The 21540-nt window shown below is 41.3% G+C and overlaps 1 protein-coding gene and 1 long non-coding RNA gene across 3 annotated transcripts; one reads left to right on the plus strand and one right to left on the minus strand.

The window, feature by feature from the left end:
- The first annotated feature begins 1332 nt into the window (after positions 1-1332).
- LOC122157766 lies at positions 1333-15990 on the plus strand. The gene is made up of 5 exons (XR_006168018.1): positions 1333-1377; positions 3435-3537; positions 5412-5446; positions 6075-6297; positions 7181-15990. It is a non-coding gene; the product is annotated as an uncharacterized LOC122157766 (long non-coding RNA).
- A 2094-nt stretch (positions 15991-18084) lies between these two features.
- On the minus strand, positions 18085-21471 carry OIP5 (Opa interacting protein 5). 2 transcript variants are annotated; one of them, XM_042813828.1, is made up of 5 exons: positions 21186-21469; positions 21042-21108; positions 20697-20819; positions 19918-19999; positions 18085-18855 (listed from the first exon to the last, which is right to left on the minus strand). In XM_042813828.1, exons 1-5 carry the CDS (start codon positions 21439-21441, stop codon positions 18742-18744), a joined length of 642 nt encoding a protein of 213 aa, XP_042669762.1. In that variant the 5' UTR covers positions 21442-21469; the 3' UTR covers positions 18085-18741. The 2 variants fall into 2 exon arrangements, with proteins under 2 accessions (XP_042669762.1, XP_042669763.1); XM_042813829.1 differs by lacking the exon at positions 20697-20819 and having other exon boundaries at positions 21186-21471.
- Positions 21472-21540: the final 69 nt, after the last annotated feature.

Here is a 21540-nt window from a genome sequence, read left to right on the forward strand (position 1 = left end):
GAAAGGGGAAGGAAAAAAGCAGATCTGACTTTCCTATTAGCTGTTCAAATCAACTAGAAGCTGTATGGGATGCAAAGCAATAGGAAGGCAACCTTAGGCTTTTGGAATTTTGTCTTTACTGAAGTTTATAGGCTAGTTTCAGAGATGAGCATTGGTTATCGAGAAGCTGTTTTTATCTTCCTTCATGAGAAGCAGCTGATTGATAAGTATTGTTAGCAACCTTCCTGAGGCTTCCATACCCCATGCTAGTCAAGGATAAACTACAAAAACATGATTCTCTAGTTTACAGCTTAGGCTGTCTACAACTGAGTATCTTACTCAGTGTTCTGCAGCCTGTGTATTTGAGTTGTGAAGTGAGAGGTGGTAGACAAGTCGTACAGAAGGGAGATTTCATGTTTAATTTAAAATATTTCAAAAGGAATCTGTACAGATGTAAGCAGATCTCCGCAAAAAAAAAAAAAAAATTAAAAAAAAAAATTGGGAGTAGTGCGCAGATGTTAGCAGTGGGGGCGGCAGGTTTCCTTTGACACGACCGCGGGCACGAAGCTGCCCGGTAGCGGAGCGCGGTTGGGATTTCCTGCGGAGCGGGCCGCCTGTAGCTGTGATGAGTCAGTGCGCGCTGGGGGTGTTCTCGGGAGCTCTGTGAATGGATCCGTATTCCTTCACACTACTCGATGCGTTCACCGGTCGTCTTCAAGCGTAAAATTACAGTTGCTGGCGGGGGCGATAAAAATAGATGCGTCTGCGCCACGGGATCCGGCAGTGGGAGCGGAGGCAGCCGCTCCAACGAGCGGCCCGCGTCAGCTCGGCTCGGCCGCTCCACACGCGGCACCGAGGACGTGACCGTTAACGTGCGCCGAATGGAGGGCGGGGAGCGTCGGTCCCGGCGCCAGGGGAGGCCGCCGGCATGCTTTGTGGAGCGGGCCCGCTCCTCCCCGCCGAGCTGCGGCCGGAGGGCCTCAGCCCGCGGGCGCCGCCCGTTCCGCCGGGGTCGCCCTTCCCGAGCCGCTCCTTCCAATTCCCGTGGAGGTCAAGGGAGGATTCGCCCGAGGGCGGCCCGCTCACGTGGCCCGAGCCAGTCGTTCCGCGGGCGTGTGCTCTTCGCGGAGCCAATCGGAAAGGGCAGCCTCAGAGGTGGGCGGTGAGCATCCGTGACGGACGGTGCCGACTACCAATCGACGTCCAAGCCGGACGGCGGATGCCTGGGAGCGGCATCCAATAGGCTTGCTGCCGAGGGGGCGGGACGCCGTCGCCGGGAGCCGCGAGCCCCCCGCCGGGTGGCCGCGGTGAGGAGGGGAAGATGGCGGAGTGAGAGGAAGAGGCGGAGGGGCTGGGCCGGCCGCGGCCCCGCGGCCCCGCGGCCTTGGCCGCGCTCAGGTGAGTGCAGCAGGTGGACGAAGATTCCGTCGGGGGGGCGCGCCCATCCAGCCGCCCCGATCCCTCGCCGGGCCGGGCTCGGGCACGGTCGCACCGCCGCTTCCCTAGGCTCTGGGCCGGATCCGGCGCGCACCCGGGCGACTCCCGGCCCCCCGCCCCGCACCGCGGCCTCCCCGCCGGAGCGGCCCTCAGGGGCGAGATGGGACGGCAGAGCCGCGGGCGGCGCCCCGGTGAGGAGCGGGAGCGGGCCGGGCCCGCCGCGACCGCCCGGTGGCCTTGGTTGCGAGGGGAACTCGGCAGCGGAGCCAGGCCGCGGCGGGGCGGGGAGCCGAGCCGGGCGGTTGCGCTGCCGTCCGGAGGCTCCGCGCCCTCTTGACGCGGGACGTGGTGGCTCCGGGCTAGCCGACGCCGTCGGAAAGCGGGAGCGATCCACGGGGCAAAGTAACTTCGGGACGGCGCCCATTGCGGGGTTCGAGGCGAACCGAGCGGCGCGGGTGGCAACCGCTAGGGAGGTGAAAAGGGCCTTAGACGTCGGTAAGCTGTCATTGAGATCCTCCTGCCCTTCTCTGCCTGTACGGGTCGGAAGCCGTCTCTAGCACGGGAGTGCCTTGTGTCTCATGTTTTATGATAGTTCTTTAAATCTAGTTTGTTACAGAGTTCGAAATGGCTACGTTTTCACTGTCAGGTAAAAGTAAAAAAAGATAACCCACCAAAGTGGCTAAATGACAAGTTTTAGATCCCGTGTAGACACGGAACGTCATCTTGCATGACCTGATAATAAGAAATTTGTTTGTAGCCAATGGAATAGCTTGGAAGAAACGTTAAGTGTGATTTGGCAACCAGTTCTAAAAGCAGTAGCTACTTCTAAGACCATTTCCTAAGGAATGCTTTGTATGTGCTGCAGCATGTTTCTATCCCTTATGCTGTATCATTCTCCTAGTAACAGTAAGGGCAGCTTGTGAGCAACCCAGTGTTAAGACTGCTGCTGTATACCTGCTTAGACATGTCTGTGTATGAATGGTTTGAAATTAAATGTTTGAAATATACCAAGCAATTTGCCTTGATCGTATAATGTATAAAGATAAGTTTTCTTTATACTGTAATTAGAAGAATGGTAACCTATCGGCTCTCTTCATGTGAAGCTGTACAGTTTTGAGCAGTAATGAAGTACATTTGGTTTAGTATATATTCTTAATTGCTTTGAATGCTCGAGAACTTTCAGAAGTCATACAAAAATAAATTAGAAAAAGAAATTGCCCTAGTGTATGCCACATTGACAGATTGCACTGCTTTACAGTCTTGCTTGTGGTGCTGTGAGCCCATGCAATATGTGCCTAGGCTGTGCATCTTACACCTCTCATTGGGATGTCAAAAATTAGGGGCCGACTAAGGCTGAACTTTCTGACCGAGTCTGTGAAGGGTCTGAAGTACCTCTTCAACACCTCCCATGTTCATCCTGTAAAACTAGGAAAGAAATGATGATTGAAAGCAGTTCTGATGGTTACCTGAACGGAAGATGCAAAGGCACAAACAGTTTCCCTAAAATGGGATATGCAACCAGGGATGTTTCTTTGCTTGAAAAGTAGAGAGCCATAGGACCTATCTATTCCGTCACTATGATATGTATAGAAATTGCAGCTGTGAAACAGCGTTGCCTATTTTATCTACTGCTGTAGGAAGTAGCAGTGTACCAAAAAGATAGGAAATATCCTTAGGAACCTCAGAGGAGGTGAGGGTAAATTTATTTTAAGTAGAAACAGGTTACAGTGACTTAGGCTTGGAATCTAATTAACAGCTGGATGTGTGCACTGCCTGAGATGTCCGTCCAGCAGCCAAGGGAGTATGGCAGGAGTATGGCTTACTTCATCTGTCTAGCAGTCAGGGATCTTTTGCAGAGGACAAGGGACATCAGCTGGCAAGTTCTTATGTCCTATGGACTCCCAACGTGTTGTCTATTCTGTACTGTTGGTGCACTCAGTGTATCCTTTTGGAGCTGACAGTGATCTGTCTCTCCACCCTGTCCCGTTCTGTGAATTGTCACTGTTTTCTCTTGCCAGATGGGATGTCTCCTGAAATTGCAGAAGGATGCACCCGAGGACCTACTAACTAAGGTGCTGATAATGCAAGCCCTTCTGAGAGCCCTGTACCTGCTCTGTGATGGTATGTATATATACGTATTATGATTATGCTACTTCTTGTTTTGTAATATAAGCTTTTGTCATTATCAGCTTTCTAGTTACATTTGGCACTTTAAGCTATCGGAAAGTCCTCAAATATAATTTTTGACTGTTTGTCTCTGTGACCCTTTTCCATAAGCCTGTTTCTAAGTCTTCCTCATACACTTCTCAGGTTATTCAGTTGTATATTCTTCATTTTAGTGTCCGTTGTACTTCTGGTGTGCTGGTTATGTCAATAGATTGACCTTTCCCCCCCCCTAGAGTTCACGGAAATTAACCTTTAGTTACAGTAGAGTGAAAGGAATATCAGTGGGCAACAGGTCAAAACTCTGTGAAATAGTAGTTTTGAAATGTTTAACAGGAAAGAATCTATATATATAATGCTGAGTTTTCACAGGTATTTCTTGTTCTAGATTATATGTTCAGAGTAATGTATGAAACAAGAAAAATAACTTTTTTTCCCTGCATTTCCCATAGATTTTAATTATGGAGTTGCTGCTGTCACTGTCAGTTTCACTGCCTGCTAATTTTAAATAGCCTTGATTTATATCTGGTTGCATTAGCAAGTTCTTTTGATGCTGTTGTGAACCTTCTCCCACATCACCTATGGAAATCAGATAGAAAGCATATCAAGAAGACTGGTTAAAAACTGGGGTATCCAAAATCAATGAACTTAAAATAAATAATCAGTATTGGGTGCGACATTATTTTGCATGAATTACTTTATGTCACCTGTGGCCTTTTTGTAAAAAGACTTTCTGAAGTTGTAGGGTTAGGATGAGTGAAGGAAAACCCAACTTCTCAAAGACCAATCTTGGACAATGTCTTATTTCCATTTGCTTGATAAGTAAGCTTGGAGAATTAGATAACTGTTATTTATTAAATCAATTGTTTTGGTAATCAGTTACTACTGATTCCTCAGCCTCTTGAAGCTGCACAGTACTTGTCAAGTTCTTGTGGGGGGCTCAAATCAGGAGAGTCAGAACTGACAACAGGATGATGGTCCAAGCAGCCTGAAGCCCAGTGCTAGGGATCATCTGCTCAGTGCAGATTTTCTGGAGGTGCAGGTCTCTGCTGCTTGCAGAAGTACTGAGAGTGGCACTGTGTTGTGCAGGAGGGTGAAAGCTCAGGAATACTTTGGTGAGGCTGCCAGTAGTTTTGTGTGATCTGAGAGGTGTGTTCAGAGCAACCAACTACACTTGTAATTGGTGGCTCAGCATCCTTGAGAAAAGGTATTTTGACTCCTTGCTGTAGTGGCTTATATTTATACAAGAGTTCCTTGCCTTACTGGAGGCTGAAATTGTTGTGTCCTCCTCAGTTCCTATGAAATTGACACATGTTATAGCTTACTATAAACTGTTGCTTATTTTCAAAATATATACAATCAATTAATTTGAGCATTGGTGTATACTTAATTCTCCAGATATAATGAGATTAATATGGGCTGTGACCAGCAAAGCAGATTCCAGGGAAAAGGTAAATCAGTACTGCTTATACTGCGTTCTATGGAAGGAATTACACACATGGTTTTACTTCAGGAAGGAGAATGGTTTCTGGACCAAAGCTTTCCAGGCATGTTTTGGGCATGTGCTTCCCACTCCATCCTGTTAAAGTTACCCATCCTGGGTATTCCATACTTAGCTCTGACTCACTTAACTGTCCTTTCCCTCACACTGAAAGAAGGCGGTAGCAGTGATCATCTGAAAAGTAACCTCGTGTTTAATGTAAAAGGCCTCAAAGTGTTAACTAGTTCCTTGAAGGTGTAGATGATCTTCTGTGTCTTGTGCAAATAATAATCTGTTATCTGAATAGCTTCCTAGATGTAAATTTCATTTAATTTTTCATCTCTCTCTCTAGATTCTCTGAAGAGAATGTTGTGTTGAAAAATAGTGGTGAGTGAACCAAAAGATTATTTAGGTACTAAATATAAAATACTAAACTTACCAGGTTTTTTGTTCCTTTCCTTCTTTCTCTACCTTCCCTTCTTTCCCCTTTTTTCTTTCTTTCCCTTACTGAATGCATCAGTTAGTGAGATTTTAAGAAAAAACTTGGAATCCTTTTAGAGAACTGGAATTTTGTCTCAGCGTTGATTTCAACTTGGGCTTTGCTTGTAATAAACCTTGATTTAACTGTGTATATGCAAACAATATAAACATGCAAACAAATAAATGCAAACAAATAAATGCGTTGGAAGTTATTAAGTACCTGATCCATGTTGTCATTTTACTCTTCTGAGACAGCAACCATGTCATTCCATTATCTTAGAGTAGTTATCTTAAAGGTAGATTTGTTAAACAGAAGGATTGGAAGAACAGTAATGTAACCAAATGTCAATTATCAAGTAAAAGAAAGCGAATTCAAAATGTCTGAGTATGACAATCAACTTCTAGAATTTTGATTTGTTTATTTTTCCCTGTAAATGAAGTAGGCATATTCTGGTAGTTAAGGTATATAACAGACTGTTAGATTCCATTCTCAGCTTAGCTATAAATCTTTGGCGTGTTTTTTGCATCTCTGCAGGTCTGTTTTTCCTCACCTTCATGATAAGAATAAGACTTTCCCATCAGTTGTGGGCATGGATACTCAAGCTCATGATCCGCTGAAATATTTGCGTGCCTCATGAAGAAGGTGAAAGGTGATGGCGGTGTGCTGTATTGCCATTTTCATGGCCTACTCGCTACTTCTAATATAGGAGTTGAAAATTATTACCTGAAGATTGTTTCTGAACAACTAAAGGAGTAAGGTAATTAGAGTAATATGAGAAAGGCACACAAGGACAGACCGGGGAAAGCGAGGGGTGGGAAAAGTTAGAAAACGTGATGTATCCTCATGCTCTTATATTTGAGAAAGAAACTAGAGAGCAAAAACGCTTCCTTTTTCACATCTCTCATTGTTGAATAGGAGAATGCAGGACTGTACTCATGTTACCTTCTAATCCAGGCTGACGTCAACCTTAAAGGAAAAAACAAACATATTTTAACAGCTTCTGTGACTAGGTAATTCTGGGTGTGTCACTGACGAAAGGCCAGGAGATCAGTGACAAGATGGCAGTTGGCGAACTGTGTCTACGCTGTGGACAAGTGTGGAGAAAATGAGTAAAAAAAACCAACCACCTGATCTGTGATTTTACAGCTGTCATAAGTGCTTTTTTTTTTCTGTTACAGCACTGGCAGTTTTGTCATTAATTAGGTAACACTTTAGAGTGTCTCTTTGAATTGGGACCTGCTATAGCAAACTTTTTTCTCTCTGTGTGCATTCCAGTACTGTCTCAACATTGTCACAGCATATGTCAGAGCCACAGTTGAGAAGTCTCATAGCTTTTTAACACTGGTGTACTTTCGGATGCACTGCTTCTGAGTAAGTGTGCAGTTCAGTATTTCTATAGTATATCATTAGCCAGTTTATGGACATCCAAATGAGGTATATAAGATCTTATAGAACAAGGGATAATTGCAGTCTGAAGCCAACTATTTTTGTCCATTAGAAAAAAAAAATAATGAACCAGCGACTGTGTTAATGTGAAGTACGTTTTATTCTGTTTCCTAAACTACCTTTCTTCCTTCTCATTTTGGAATTCCAGACCCTCTCCTAACATTTAAGATGATTGTCCTTTTGCTTGCTCACAGGCTGTTTCTGTTCTAGTGAACAAAACCCCGTCCTTCATTTTCATGGAGCTGGATGAACAAAGATCTCTTCCCTTCTTGTGTCAGCCATCTCACCCAACATTTGATTCCTGAGATTACGTCTCCTACAGAAGGAACCTACTGCTTCATCAGAACTCAAAAGCAAAGTAACAGAAGTCAGCATTAGTTTACCTGAAGAAATGTCTTCAGTGCCAGCTCTTCATTTGGCTATCTGCACTTTGTTTTAAAATAAGAAAAAACTTTGCAATCAGATGCAAGTGGAAGCTGGTGTTCTTCACTGATATCTTCCTCATTTTCAGAAGATTAAGTTCTTCACTGTGTCATATTGAAATTCCTGACATATAAAGTATCTGCATGCATTGCCATGTATGCAGAGAGAAACCAGGACATACTTTCTGCTCTGTTACGAGGAAGAAACTTGCCAAGCAACTGGAGAAGTCCCACACATAACAGGTATTTTGTAGATCAGGATCCTGGCTTGACTCTGTAGATAAATGTCTTGATGTTAACTCACACAAAGCAGCTAATGCATAGGAACAAGTGCAGAATCACCTTGTCTGTAGTGTGTAACAGCATCATCCCAATCTGTGATCAAAATGTATATTTGCGTGTGTAAACCCACATAAGTTCTGGCTATGAAGAACTTTGAGCAGAAGGAGAAATTACTCTGCACCACTTCATTTTTAGCAAAGAAAAATGAAGCTTTAAGGACCTCTAGGGTTACAAGATAATGATTAAGTTCACATTAATCATTCCCTCCTTTGGGCTTTTTATGGATCCTTAGCAGCAAAAGGAACAAAACCATTCTACAGTTGAAAAGATGTGACAGAACTTCTTTATTAAAGAAATTAACTTCTGATGAGATGGAAGAGACCCAAGGTATAAAGCTGCAGCTTACCCCCTGGGCTTCCATGACACAGATTCAGCTTTTTCATATTGCTGATGGAATCAAATTCTTAATTCTGTTGCGACTGAGAACTGAGACGGCTTGTGTGTTTCCATCGTCTAGGCCCAGAACGAGCTCAGCCATATGAGAGTACGAGTTGAGAGATAGCAGAAATGCGTAGAGTGGGCCTTTTTCTGGTTCCTCTTATTCCTTCCCAAATTAAGGCGCTATCTGTTGTTCTTCTGTTTACACTGGGTTCTCTGTCTCCGTTGTTTGTGATGAAATAAGATATTTTCAATCATTTTGAGGTGGGATCTTATACTGTTCACACGCTCCTTGTTGTGTTATTGGATATGGCAAGTAAGATTTCTTGGCAAAAAATAATCTCCATTTCAAGTCTGGATTTCTTAGTGCACCTTAATCCAAACATTACAAAATATGATTTAGCTTAAAATATTTTTAAATCTTGATCAAATAAGGGGTATAGGCTCTAGTACTATGTTTTGGGGAATAATAGCGTGGTTGGGTGGGGTGTTTTGTTTTGTCTTTTGTTTCAGAAGACTACTGGAGAGAGCCAGACGGACTGAAAATGGCTGGAAAAGCCAACAATTGAAATCTTTCTTAAACCTTACTGATAAATTGCGCAAGGGTGGCATTCTGAAACATAAAATGTGGTGAAATTTTATGGGGACCAAGTTTCCATGGCAGAGGAAGAGCAGATGTTGGTACTGATCCTGTTCCTCAGAGTAAGGTTAGATCTGTGTTTAGACTTGCATTGTAACAGTAAGATTTAGTGAAAGCCCTTCCCGTTTTTTTGGGTCTGATACATGGAAACATGTAAGCTAAGCAGGGTGGTTAAGACACTGCGTATCAAAATTATGCCCACTGTAATGAGCAGAGGTGCACTTAAATTATATGCAACATTGTGATAAGCTGTGTTCCTTTTATTAGTTTAGATGAGTTACATTAATCCAGTTGAGGCAACCACCAACTTGGCCTGATTTCTTTTAAGAATATAGGATTTCTTTGTTGAATGTGATCTGAATTTTCTGGTACTAGATGCATCTAGAGAAGCACATTTTTCATTTAGAACCTTCTTATGTTGAAACCAATAGGAAACATCTACCATAGTAGATGTCTGTAGAAGCAGGATCCATCTCTAACTGATGGAAAATACTGTTAATATCTTAGGATTATATGTTGAAAAGTGTCTGGTATAAAAATCATCTGATTCTGAATATTGGTTCTTTTTTACTTCTTGCCCATACTCATCCTTCTGACATTAGAGCTAGCAGTAGATTCTCGCAGAGCTTGATAACAAAATACTGGGGGACAGGAATGAAATTTTTTCTTCTGTGGGTATGAACAAAACCTTAAAGATCTTTCTGACTAGAGAGTTGACGCTTTCAGCCCTTTCCACTTCTGTAAGAATAACCCTCAACGTTTTGGAACCCTGCGTTGTAACAAAAAAAAATAGAACTGACTTCTAACCCTGGCAATGGAACAATGTTAGTTTTCAAGTTGTAGCTTAGAACATAATATTTTTAGTGGGGCTAAAGATCTGTGGCTTTCGCAGAAGTAATACTCCAATAATGTGTGCCCAGAAGACCCCACTGCCATACCTTTCCAGCGGCCTCTTATAAAACCGCTGTTAGGAAATGCTGCCTCAACATACTTACTTTTTCTTGCTCCACTTTTTCTCTGTGTTGGTTGGAAATCTTCCTGTGTGAAAGATTACAGAAACAAGGGGCATGTGCAATAGATCATATATATATATACATATATATATTTTAATACTTGTGGACAAAATGATGTTACAAGTTGTTTGAAAACAACAAAATCACCAATGTCTTCCATTTTGAGATGTGTATAGTTCCATAAGCATTAGTGCTTTGTAGCAAACTGTAGTGCCATGTTAGGATCAGTGCATGAGCCTAGTAGTATTTTTACAATTTCAGAGTGACAAATTTATTAATAAACCGTGATGATAATGTAATTAACAATAGAAAGGATACAGTAGAAATATCACAAACATGGTCTAAGTATGCAGTATCCTCCCTTTGACAATGCTATCGTTAGAAATGGGCTTCATAGAATCATCGTTAGTGTTTTGTTTTCGGTGTATCTTTGTAAACTAGTGTACGTAAGCATCCAAAGTTCTCATCTCTGTCACAGGTTATCCTTTTCTTTTTAGTCTCTGTTGAAGGTGTTTTCTTCTCTGAGCAGCATTTTCAGTTTTAGTATAACCCATCATATGATATTATCAGAATTACGAATATGTTGAAGAGTTAGCGTACATTTTTTGCACCTCTCTGCTACCTTAATATTACTTACAAAATCTGTTAAGTTAAAAACATACATATATTTCGAATCTGATTATGTAATTACAATAAACAATACATTACTCTCATTTAGTTGCTGGTAGCAAAATGCTATCTGCCAATTTTACATAGAAGACTTAATCAATTTGTGCAATAATGGATAGGTTTGTTGGTTTTTTTTTTTCTTTTCTGAAGTCCTATTGAATCTTTTAACACCTTTGGTGGATCCTGCGTTTACACACATCTTAATAAGAGAGAATGTAGTAGGGTTAAGGGCTGTTGAAAATCAACATTGCAGCCTGTATCTGTTCAGCAGGCAATATTTAGCCTATGGATCGTAGATTCCCCACCAATTGAGGATTCAGTATCTCGTATTTTGGGTAACTCCCAGCATTGCTTTCCAGCTCTAATCTCAATTTTAATAACTTACATTTCTCCCTCTGCTTTTTTCAGAAGGAAAACTTAGACCCGGGGAAGTTGAACTGATTTAGCACTCAGTGGGCAGCTTGGGCTGGTCAGATAAGAGACTGGTATGATTCCTGAGGTGTGTAGTGCTCTGTGGATGGCATCCTCTGATTTCCTAGCAAAAAAAATCTTTTATTTGGTGCCAGTGTTGCTCTTCACACACTTCTCTCTTTACGAGAACAAAATTCTCTTGTTGGTTTAGAGAGGATACTGCATCTTATTTTTCCTGAGACCTGCCTGTAATTGGCCATTAGGAGGGGGGATGGAATGGGTGGCTCGGTTTTGTAATTTTAATAGGATCTATCTCTAAAGTAATCAATCAAGTAGCATGTTCTTTGATGCAAAACCAGTAATCCTTGCAGAGTTAGTGTAGATAACAACGTCCCCCTGTCTCTCTGCATCCAATGCTTTGCCAGGAAAATTGGGTGGTTGGGCCATTTACAGCAGAGTTCTGGGGGACTTGTGCTCATTTAGGTTCAATTCTGAACAGAAGTAGTTGTACCATTGAATAAAGTAGTTTAGTGCTTGGGAGAATCAATTGAAAAAAATACCTCTGAAACTGGAATGCAAAATAGCACAGTATGTAGGGGGAAGAATCCCTGATGCAAACAAAGCCATAAGATGATTTAATAAGAAAATAGAACTTTAGTAGCAATAACTGTTTTGCATGTGATAGTAAATAACTTGCATTAGCAAGGCTGTACAGTAGAGTAGGTGGGTAATAACCAAATAAGTTTGTGGCGCTCTGTGCTGCAGGGAGTTGGGTGAAAAGTCTCTTTTCCTAAGATGGGTGAATTCCTCTTAGTGTTCCTCTCATTGGAGGGAATTTGGCACTTGAATACTTAGTTCATTAACCTTGTACTACTGTTGAGCTGTGTCACGTATCTAAAGCACTGTCAGTGAGTGCTGGGAAAAAGCAGGCAGTTTTTTCTGAAATATCTTTTCAGATAGCTGAAGTTTCCCTGTTTCTTTTTCATTTTTTGTAGTCCAGTGCTTGCTCTGCCTCTGAAGGGAAACTAGACCCTTCCAAAACTGGACTGTGGAAAGAAACTTTCTGAAATTAGAATTTTATTGTAGGTACTTCTTTGTTTAAAAAGACCGATCTTTATATGAATGACAGGTCTTAAAAAATAAAATAAAATAGAGAGTATTTGTATACTCCAAAGGAGATTTTCAGGATTCTAAGAATGTTACTGTACAGCAAAAATAATTTTAGACTTGCTAAACATTCTGTTTCAGACCATTGGTTACTGTTAGTGCTTGAAGTCTAGCCAAGGCAAGCACTGTGAAGCCTCTGATTACAGAAAGGGATATTGATCTACAGCTGTAGCCTCTGCACCCAGCAAAGCATTTGCTGTCGAAGTGTTACATAAAGGAGCCACAGGAGTTCTAAAGCATCCATAGCTGACTGTGATTTCAGTGCAGGTACAGAAGTGTGTGGAGACTATATGGCCCACAGATGGTACTGTATTCTGAACAGAATTACTGCATCAGAAGCTTAGATCTATCTGGCTAGATTTATTCTAGAAAGCTGAAGTAATTTGGAATGCAGTTTCCAGCTGGAGGGAGACTTTGAATGTTTTGAGGTGACCTAGAATGAAGCCTTTTGGCTCTTCATAAGTTGGTAGTGGGATTGTTAAGGGCTGTGAGCATTTTTACAGTATGAAGTAACCTAGATAAGCATAAACATGTCTAAATTGGTTCATATGTAATGAATATGAAAAGATAACTGATCTGGGAAGTTAACATCAGCTTAAATTCCAGCTATTGAATTATTGATAACATTGGAAGCTTTGTGATCCAACTGCATTAAATAAATTACAAATTGCTTGTGATTGGCAAGTACATTTACATAGCAGCAAATTAACAATGAAAACATGGTCATGTTTAGGCTTCAGAAGTATGAACTTTGTGGCGGAATAGAAATTGTCAAGGTCTCATTAACTTAGAGAAGGGGAGGGAATCAAGACTTGTAGCTAGGCAAGCTGTCTGCATATTCTTCTCAGTTCAGGCTTCAGCGTATACTATCCTGGAAATCAGTCTTCACAGCTGCAAAGGAAATTCCATTGCCTTTCAGTTGTGTTATGGCATGACTTTTGTTCCAAACTGAACTCCTTGGCTTCACTGCTTCTAAAACTAAGTAGCAGTGTTATATGCTACAACACTGTGAGATATCAAAAGTGTAGTGACCACCACTGAGGTTGTTCTTGACACCACCCACTTAGCAGTAGCAACCCCAAAAGCTACATATAAGTACAGTCCCTTGCCCAGTGATGCTGCTGCAGTAAGTCTAGCCAGTGCTTGTGCTGGGAGCTGCAACCTGACAGATTGCAACCTCTGCAGCTGAGCATAGTTGTCAAATGTAGGACAAAAATAAAAGGCTTGCAAAGGCTACTTGATGGTGAGTGAGAACAAACTGTAGTGTGCTTTAGGGTGCTAACGTGTTATACAAGGGTTATGTTAACAAAGGTTGGCAGTATGTTTTTGAGCAGAAAATGGAAAAGTGTGGAAGAGAATGTTTTTTGATGGATAACCAGTCTTAGAAATAACGGCTTCTCTAGTAAGGAGTCTGGGCTTCCTTCAGAGCTTCATCCAGCTTGCTGTTCGGGTACAGAGCTGCATAATGGCAGTTCAAGTTAGATTCCATTGCTTTTCTTTTAGTGAACAATCCAGCATATTGCCCCTGTAGCACTTTGATTGGCACACAAAAGCCAGCAGTCTAACCAGGGTGTCTCATTTAACAGTGCAGAACACTACCATAATTTGTTCCCTTTCATTCTGCTCTGCACTTTCTCCTGAGTTTTGAGAAAGTGTAGGTGTACTTGACATAAGCAAGGAGTGTGTTTCTGTCTCTGAGCCTACGTACCAGGTTGTAATGTAGACAGATTTCCCTAGGCTTTACAACATGTGAGGTTAAAGATAAAAGGTAGCTTACTGTTTAGCATGTCCCGTGTAAGTCTTGTCTGCTTCTCTCCTCTTCCCCTCCAAATGAGCACGTTTGCAGGTCAAATAAAAGGTGTCCGGTTTGTGATGCCTTATGCACGAAGAACTGCATGGAGAAACTGAAGGAAAATGGCACAGGCCCACAAACCAAATCTTAGAGCTAGTATTCTAATTATGCATGATTCACAATGTCTAGTGTAATGTAGTTATTACCAGTAAATTGAGATATGCATTTATACATAATGAAGCAATAGGAAATTATATACCAATAGCTTGAACTTCCTGCTTTGATTCTCAAATTTTGGGATTGTTTTGTTTTTGTTCTTAGAGAATGTGCTGCCTCTGTAGAGAAGGGGGCAGAATGTATAGATAGGGTCAGAAGCATGGCACCAAAACTGTAAATCAGGAACCAGGATCAGCAGAACTCGCCTTCATAACCTCTTGTCTGGTTCATATTAGTGCCCTGAGCATGTAAAAAGCAGGGCATGAACTAAGCATGTTTAGGGGCGAGATGAGGTTTCTCACCTGCTGCAGCTGTAGCAAAGAAAAGGGTGCAGAGTTTCTTACATGGTGCAGGGGGGAGCAACTGGTGGAAAAAAAGAAAAAACAGTAGCAGAAACAACAGACTCAAAATGAGTGTAGTGTTTGCCAGACAGTAGGTAATAAGCTTGTCTGTGGTGAGAGAACTTATTTGGAGAAGACTGAAATTAATAAGCACAGTACATATATTTCAGGTGTTGAATAGCTTTTTAATAGACAGTATTTTCAGGTAACTCTCTAGCCACACAGGCAGCTGTACTGAAGCATACTGGTACCAGCCAGCAATAATGGCATCTGCAGGAACGAACCTGAAAATACTGGTAATCTTGTATATTTTTTAAGTTCTTTGAAAAGGAGATTTTTAAAAACAGAAAATGAGATTTGATCACTGAAGGTCTTTATCTTCTGCAACACGGGTTGCAATATAATATTTTTTCTTTATTTCACTTATTAAGTAAAAGGGAACTTGGGTGCCATCTTTCTGTAAACTTTGATTCTGCTTTCAGTAATATCTCCCAAGTCCTTTAGTGATAATGCAGTGGATTTCTGCTGGTGGTTTGAAAATAACACAGCACAGTGGATGTCACCGACGCTTTTGCTATTTTCAAGTAGAATACTGGCTTGTTACTGCAGAATTCCGTACTTCTAGCTTAGCTTAATTTTGCAGGTGGGCTTAACTTGTGCAGAAAACTTCTCCATGTACAGAGGCTCGGTCCTCTTTCTTAAGCAGAAAGGGGTGGTGTCTTGGAGGAAGGAATTGTGTCAAGTTAACTCCTGTTCATACTTTGTAGCCAACCATCCATAAAGCACCCTGATTTGGGTTTACAATGGGGCCATGTTTTTCTCACGAATGCTTTCTAGATATACAAGAATTGCCAAATAAAATAGGAATATTATAAGAGAAGATTTAACTATTTTACTGTACGAAGTTAGATGAAATGAAATCCTTTGAGCCGACTTCTTCAAGAAAAAATGGAATTGGTGAAACAAGTTTAGCCCAGCAGTTAATTGTGGCCACCTAATGCTGAGTTGGGTTTTTGTTTTGGTGTTTTTTTTTTTTTTTTTTTTTTTTTTTTTTTTTTTTTTTTTTTTGGAACATTTCATGTGGTTTTAAACACTGTTATGTATGTTTTCTTTTGTGTAATGAGCAAACACTTGAATCCATTGTTCATGCTTATCCTCTCCAATATAGAACCTGGGGAGTAAGCTACTTTAGGACTTCAGTAAAGACATCTTCCTTTTGAGAAATGTGATCTAACAGCAAAGGAGAGGTGTTTATAAATTGTTAAAAATAAGCTTAATACTTACAAACCAGGTTAGAGAAGACTTCTTATACTGAACTTCTGATGGCATTACTCACGCGGGTTAGTGGAGAGAATTACTGGTATCACTAGGATCTATGTACTTGCATTGCACGTGTTTTACATGGTAACAGTAAAAGAATGTTTCCCTGCAAATTCTGATGTTTTTTCCAAAAGGCAGCTTGCTTTTATATCTATGCATCTTTGAGGATTTCAAGATAAGATTTTATTCTTTTGACGCTGTAAAGAGGAACTGTTTAAAAATGAACTTGGAAACTCTGCACCTGTATACAAATTTTTTTAGCAATAAAGCAGCACAGGCTGAGAATGCACGAAGACTTGATGTGTCATTTGTTCAAAAGACAGATTAACCAAGTTGCAATACACTGCATCTTCAGTCAGGTGCTTCTTGCACTTCTGAAACATTGCTGTACCTTTGTCAGTGCTTAACAATTTGAGATAAACACCCATTTGCTGTATGGCTGCTTTGGATCCAGCTGTTTCAGCAGATTTCTGTCACAAGAGGCTCTCCAGCTTCCTGGAATGCAACCCAAGAATAATTGTCACTGTATTGCAACTTAATATAAGATGGGCAAGTAACCAATAAAAGCTTCAAAGGCTGTTTTAGACAGTAGCAGAGAGCTTCTGATCTTGTAAAGTGGCTTGCCTACAAGGACTAATTCTCTGGAAACTGTTTCTCATGCATGTGGAGTGTTTATTTTGGTGACTGAAACTTTTCAACAATTCCTTCAGTCAATATTTCACAACCTGTAGGTAGGCACAACTTTCCTTGCAACTGCTGCTAGAAGCAATTTTGGGAAGCTCTATAAGACAGCAGTAAGACACCACCTCCTGAGGACTGTGTTGAAGAAGCCATGGCTACTAACACTGCTGTAAACTTTCCAAAACTTCTCAGAGATTGCTAACTGTTATGTTAGCTTATAAAACACTAATTGTATGATTGTTGCTTCAGTAATTCACTTCACCTTAATTTGTTTCATTTTCTGCTTGCTTTTCTTTATAGGTTCCAGAGAAGATAACAGCCAGTTAGCTCATTTAGGAATAAAGACAGCTGTGGCCTGACCATGAGACTTGCTTTTCAAGCAAGTATTTGTTTAAATAGAGAATTCATCCATTCTGAGCCAGCCTGGCCCTGGCTACACATCTCAAGATACCTAGCTAGAGATTTGGTTGCACACTGTAAAACTGTATATTCATTCATTAACTGTAGATTCCAGCAGAATTTGAGCCTGGGACAGGGTGAAATTGAAAGCTGAATCTTTCAGGAAGAAAAGTTCAAACATCACTTAAACTGGAGCCTTAGGTTTAAATTACTGTCTTAGTAAATGTTTGCTGCAGACTGCTGACAATACGGTTGCATTTTATTTCTTTAAATTAAGGTGGTTTGCTTTTCAAAACAGGTTTTACTTAAACTGTACTGCTGTGAGTGCCAGCAGGTCAGTTGGGCAGTAGTCAGTGCCAGGAAAAAACATCTTTTGACAAGTAGGCACAAAGTTCCACACGATGACTCAGTAGAGCTGAAGTCTTTCCAGTTCAAAAGATAAGCCAAATGCAGTTTAAAAGTGAGCTTACAACTCGCATGATACTAACAAGGTCTGTATAATACCTATTTGTGAATCCCATCATTTTTATTTAAAAAAACACAAAGATAATATATAAAAATGTAACCAACAGCTGCATTTTTTTTTTCTCTTAGGGGTGGATTCTTAGCTAAATGAAGCAAGAGAACTTAATACTATTTATATTATACATAGTACAAATGTAGAGCTTTATGACAAGAAAAAAGTCAACGCAAAAAAAAAAGCAAACAGAAGGGCAGAAGTGAGTAGTCCCATTATCAATCATGTTTCTGAGACTGATGCAACAACAAATAACTGCCACTCAGAAGTAATGCAAAGGTGAAGTTACATAATGGCAAACACCTGAGACGGGAAGGGTGTTTGCACAAGGTGTGTTTAGTGACAGAACTCCAGTCAAAGAGCAGCAGTTCTTCAAATGTAATTTAGGTAAAGAAGTCTTTAAAAAAATTATTTGTTTTTAATAATGAAGCAGTCAAATATAACTCCAGACTTTACGTGAGTATAAAGTGACAGCTGTTGAGAACAACAGCTCTCCAGTTAAGAGTTCAGACTAGAGCATACACTGAAAGAAACATTTATCGTTATAGGCGGTGAAGCAGATTTTAAGAGTGAGTAACACTGCCTTCAGGTGTTTCGATAGCCCAAATTTAGCTGTCATTGAAAAGTACTGCATTTGTGCACTTAAAGAAGTTGTAAAACATGGATAATAACCATTTCCATAGCTCACAGTTGAGGAATTTAATAGAGATCTGCTTCCTTCCCAGCAGAACAGCTCTTAACAAGGCTGTGTTATTACTTGATCAGAACAGACTGAGACCATCCAGAAGTCTTAATAAAAGACTCAAATTTATTGAAGGCAACTGCTCACAGCGTAAGATTCATGGAGCACACAGAACTTGATCCATGCAGCCATGTGACTGCATTTCCAGGTGACTTTGGAAGAAACAAGCATTGTACCTTGATTTGAAATCTGTAACCTCACGCTCCAGTTAGCTTTGCACCATATAGTCACCAAGCGCGGCTGTGCAGCTTCTGGGAAATGCTAACTTGTTCCTTTTGCAGGCCACATATACAAGCAGATTCTTCCAAAGAATTCATTGGGAGGCTATTCAGAAGTCTCACATACCAGATGTAGCTAATGAATCACCCGACAGCTAGCTGCCATGAATATTCTATATATATGAAAAGATAGAACAAAACTTTAGAACTCCTTAAGAACCTTTAAATTACAACGCTTCCTCTCAATTATTGTTATGATAGTGTGTCTGGTATGGTTCTATAGACCTGATTTTATTGTTGCAAAAAGTGTTCTACCTCTTTGAAGTCATTATGGAGAATCACAACCAAAGTTCAGACTTAGAGAATTATATGCTGCACAAGTAAATTGTTCATGCTAGATGATGAAACTTAGCAGAGCTGCAGAAACGACTCCAGTAGTTCCTCAAAATGGCATATTTCTTGGTATCGACTATTGCATATCCTGGCATTAGGACATGTGATGCAAAGCTTTGTTTTCTGCCACATTATTTTGTTTCAGTTGCTCCACCTTCTTCATCAGCAATTCGATGCGCATGTGTGTCATCACAAGGCTTTCTTTCAGCTAGAAAAAAAGAAGAAAAAAGAGAGATGGGAGTTGTAAGATTAGAGAAAACTGTTCTGGATGTTTAATGTTCAATGACATGCATCCCACTTTCAGTGGCTAAAGCACAGATGACTTTCAAAATGGAAAATGATGCTGGACTTTATGTTCTATGTCTAGAAAAGCCAAAACTAACCAGGACTCAAATCAGAAACCTGTGCTAGAAAAAAATGATTGTGGGCCAGCACAATTAGTGTGTCAGAGATGCACGGAAACGTTCCACTTGAAGAGCTGCTGAAGCGTTGCTGTGATCAGGGCAGTATTTTCTCGTTAACTCATTACATGTTTTTTTACATAGACTATGATTCTGCTTTACAAAATCTGGAGATGGCATCATCATCAGTTTAGGACAACCCTTCAAAAATTTCTAGAGTTTGGGGCTTAAGTTAACACATGAAAAGTACTGTAGGCAAGGTATATCTTTATAGCTTTTATCTTATCTTTACGTCTTTTAAGATACATCTTTAAGATGTATTTTAAAAAGCAAAGACTAGAGTCCAACACTCGCTCTAATCAACATACAACTTTTCCAAAATCCCTCAACGCGTGTTTGCAATGAAGCACTCCTACTTTTACCTCAGAATGATCTATTTCAGCTTCAGGGAAACTTAAGCCTGGATGACATTTGTGCATTTTAGTGTCAGTTCCCATATAAAAACAATGGAATCCCTTTCAATTTGACAAATTTGTATACGTGTTTTTTATTCTTCAACAGTGACTTTTCAGTTCTAGGAACAACACAGCTAGCAATATTTAGGGAAAGTTTTATTTAAAAAGGATTTTCTGTTTTGCTTTCAACATGTAGAGAAGTACGTACCCTTCCCTGTTGACAACATTTGGGTAGCAAAATTACACATACACATTCACTAAAAAAAGAAACACCATGCTTTTGTCAGAAAATTAGCTAGAACTTGATATGTGTTACAGATAAAATAATATTATGAAGTATTTTAGTTAGCCAAAAATACTGGTATCAAAAAGTATTTCTTGCTATTTTCATACAAAGTCATGCGGAAACCTTACTTTCTCTATTTGATCCTTTAGGGTCACAGCAGGAAATTTCACCTTAGAAGCTTCTATTATCATTTTGCTTTTTAAGAGATAACTGGAAAACAAATGGGGAATGGGAAAAACAAGAAAAACAGTTGAAAACAAGTAGTTGCATTCATTTAGACAGACTATTTGAGCTGATTTTAAAGCAGATAAAACTCTTCCCTAAAGTACTTCCCTAAAGTACCTAGATAATGAAAATATTAAAAACCATAACACATTTACTTCCAAATCATAAAATCCCCTCAGTACCAGCTAGTGAGGCACTGGAACAGGTTGCCCAGAGCTGAAGTAGGTGCCCTGATCCTGGAGACATTCAAGATCATGCTGGACCAGGCTCTGAGCACCCTGCTCTAGCTGTAGGTGTCCCTGTTCATAGCAGGGGAGTTGGACTAGATGACGAGAAGGCCTGTAAAGGCCCTTTCCAACTCAAACAATTCTGTGATTCTATAATCAGGTCCATCTATCGCAGACCTGTTTTATCTCTGACATTAGTTAGGTGGATCTGGAACTGAAGGAGATCTCAGTACCGCAAATAGCTGAATTTAAACTTTGATGTGAAGAGACTCAGAAAGTATAAGGTAAATCGAATGGAATCATGACGACACAAAGTGAGAACAGAATATTAAAATCCCAGTGAAGCTCTCAATAAAGCAGCCTTTGTTAGGTGCGTGTTAGCTGTATTCGTGCTGGAATAAGTTGCAAATTGCCATGAAATCCCTGACCGTTAAAACACTGGGGAGAGCACCCACCAGAAGATGCTTTTCTTGAAGAAACAGAAGAAGCCTCGGAGATGGGTCAGGTCTCTGAAGGCAGAATAGAGAACAAAGCCCACAACTGTACCACACGACTGACAAGACAACGTGTTGTAAGCACTAAAAGGAAAAGCAGAACAATTCTATTATTAAATAAAAGCTTCTGAAACCACAGATACTGCTTCTCACTTGTCAGAGGACACAGATTAAGCGTAGATTCAAACAGGCGTGGAAAACCTCTGTATTAATCAAAGTTGAAAGGAGAGATTAAATCCACAGCGCATCGCACGGAACGCTTTAGGCTCTGAGACTCCAAAGTGACGTAAGGGCGCTGCTACGCACCATCCCGTCAGGGCTCCCTCCAGGCCGACCATCAGCTCCTCCTCGCACAGCACGTTGCTGGTGACTCCTGAGGAGAGAGGAGAAGCGCGTGGAGAAGCAGCGTGCGTAGGCGGAACCAGCCCCAGCCCGGCCCGCAGCACTGACTGAGGCAGACGACGAGGCCGAGGCGCTGCTCCTCCAGCGCGCACAGATGCAGCGAGTCGCCCAGCACCGCCCAGCACCCGCGGCACTGGAACACGGCGCAGTCCTCCGCTCGCAGCTCGCAGCACTGCGGCACCTCTGAAGCCGAAGCAGGAGCAGGAGCCGGAGGAGGCTCAGAGGAGAGCGGCCGCTCCACCACGATCGTGCCGCGGATCTGCGGCTCTTCGAAGAATCGTCGCAGCTGCCTCCGCACCGCCATCTCCTCCCGTCCGGCGCTGAAGCGCACCGCCCGCCTCGGCCTCGCCATGGGAGCGCTGTTATTGGGCAATAGCGACGTCAATTCTCGCAGCACGGGGCC

Source organism: Centrocercus urophasianus, unplaced genomic scaffold, assembly GCF_019232065.1.
Source record: "Centrocercus urophasianus isolate 14NV4802_14NV808 unplaced genomic scaffold, USGS_Curo_1.0 seq_14, whole genome shotgun sequence".
Lineage (NCBI taxonomy): Eukaryota > Metazoa > Chordata > Aves > Galliformes > Phasianidae > Centrocercus > Centrocercus urophasianus.

Coding starts and splice junctions, on each gene's coding strand:
- OIP5 (XM_042813828.1), bottom strand. CDS start 21,441: ATGGCGGTGCGGAGGCAGCTGCGACGATTCTTCGAAGAGCCGCAGATC. Junction 21,109..21,185: donor CGGCCTCGTCGTCTGCCTCA/GTCAGTGCTGCG, acceptor CTCTCTCCTCAG/GAGTCACCAGCAACGTGCTG. Junction 20,820..21,041: donor GAGGGAGCCCTGACGGGATG/GTGCGTAGCAGC, acceptor TTTTCCTTTTAG/TGCTTACAACACGTTGTCTT.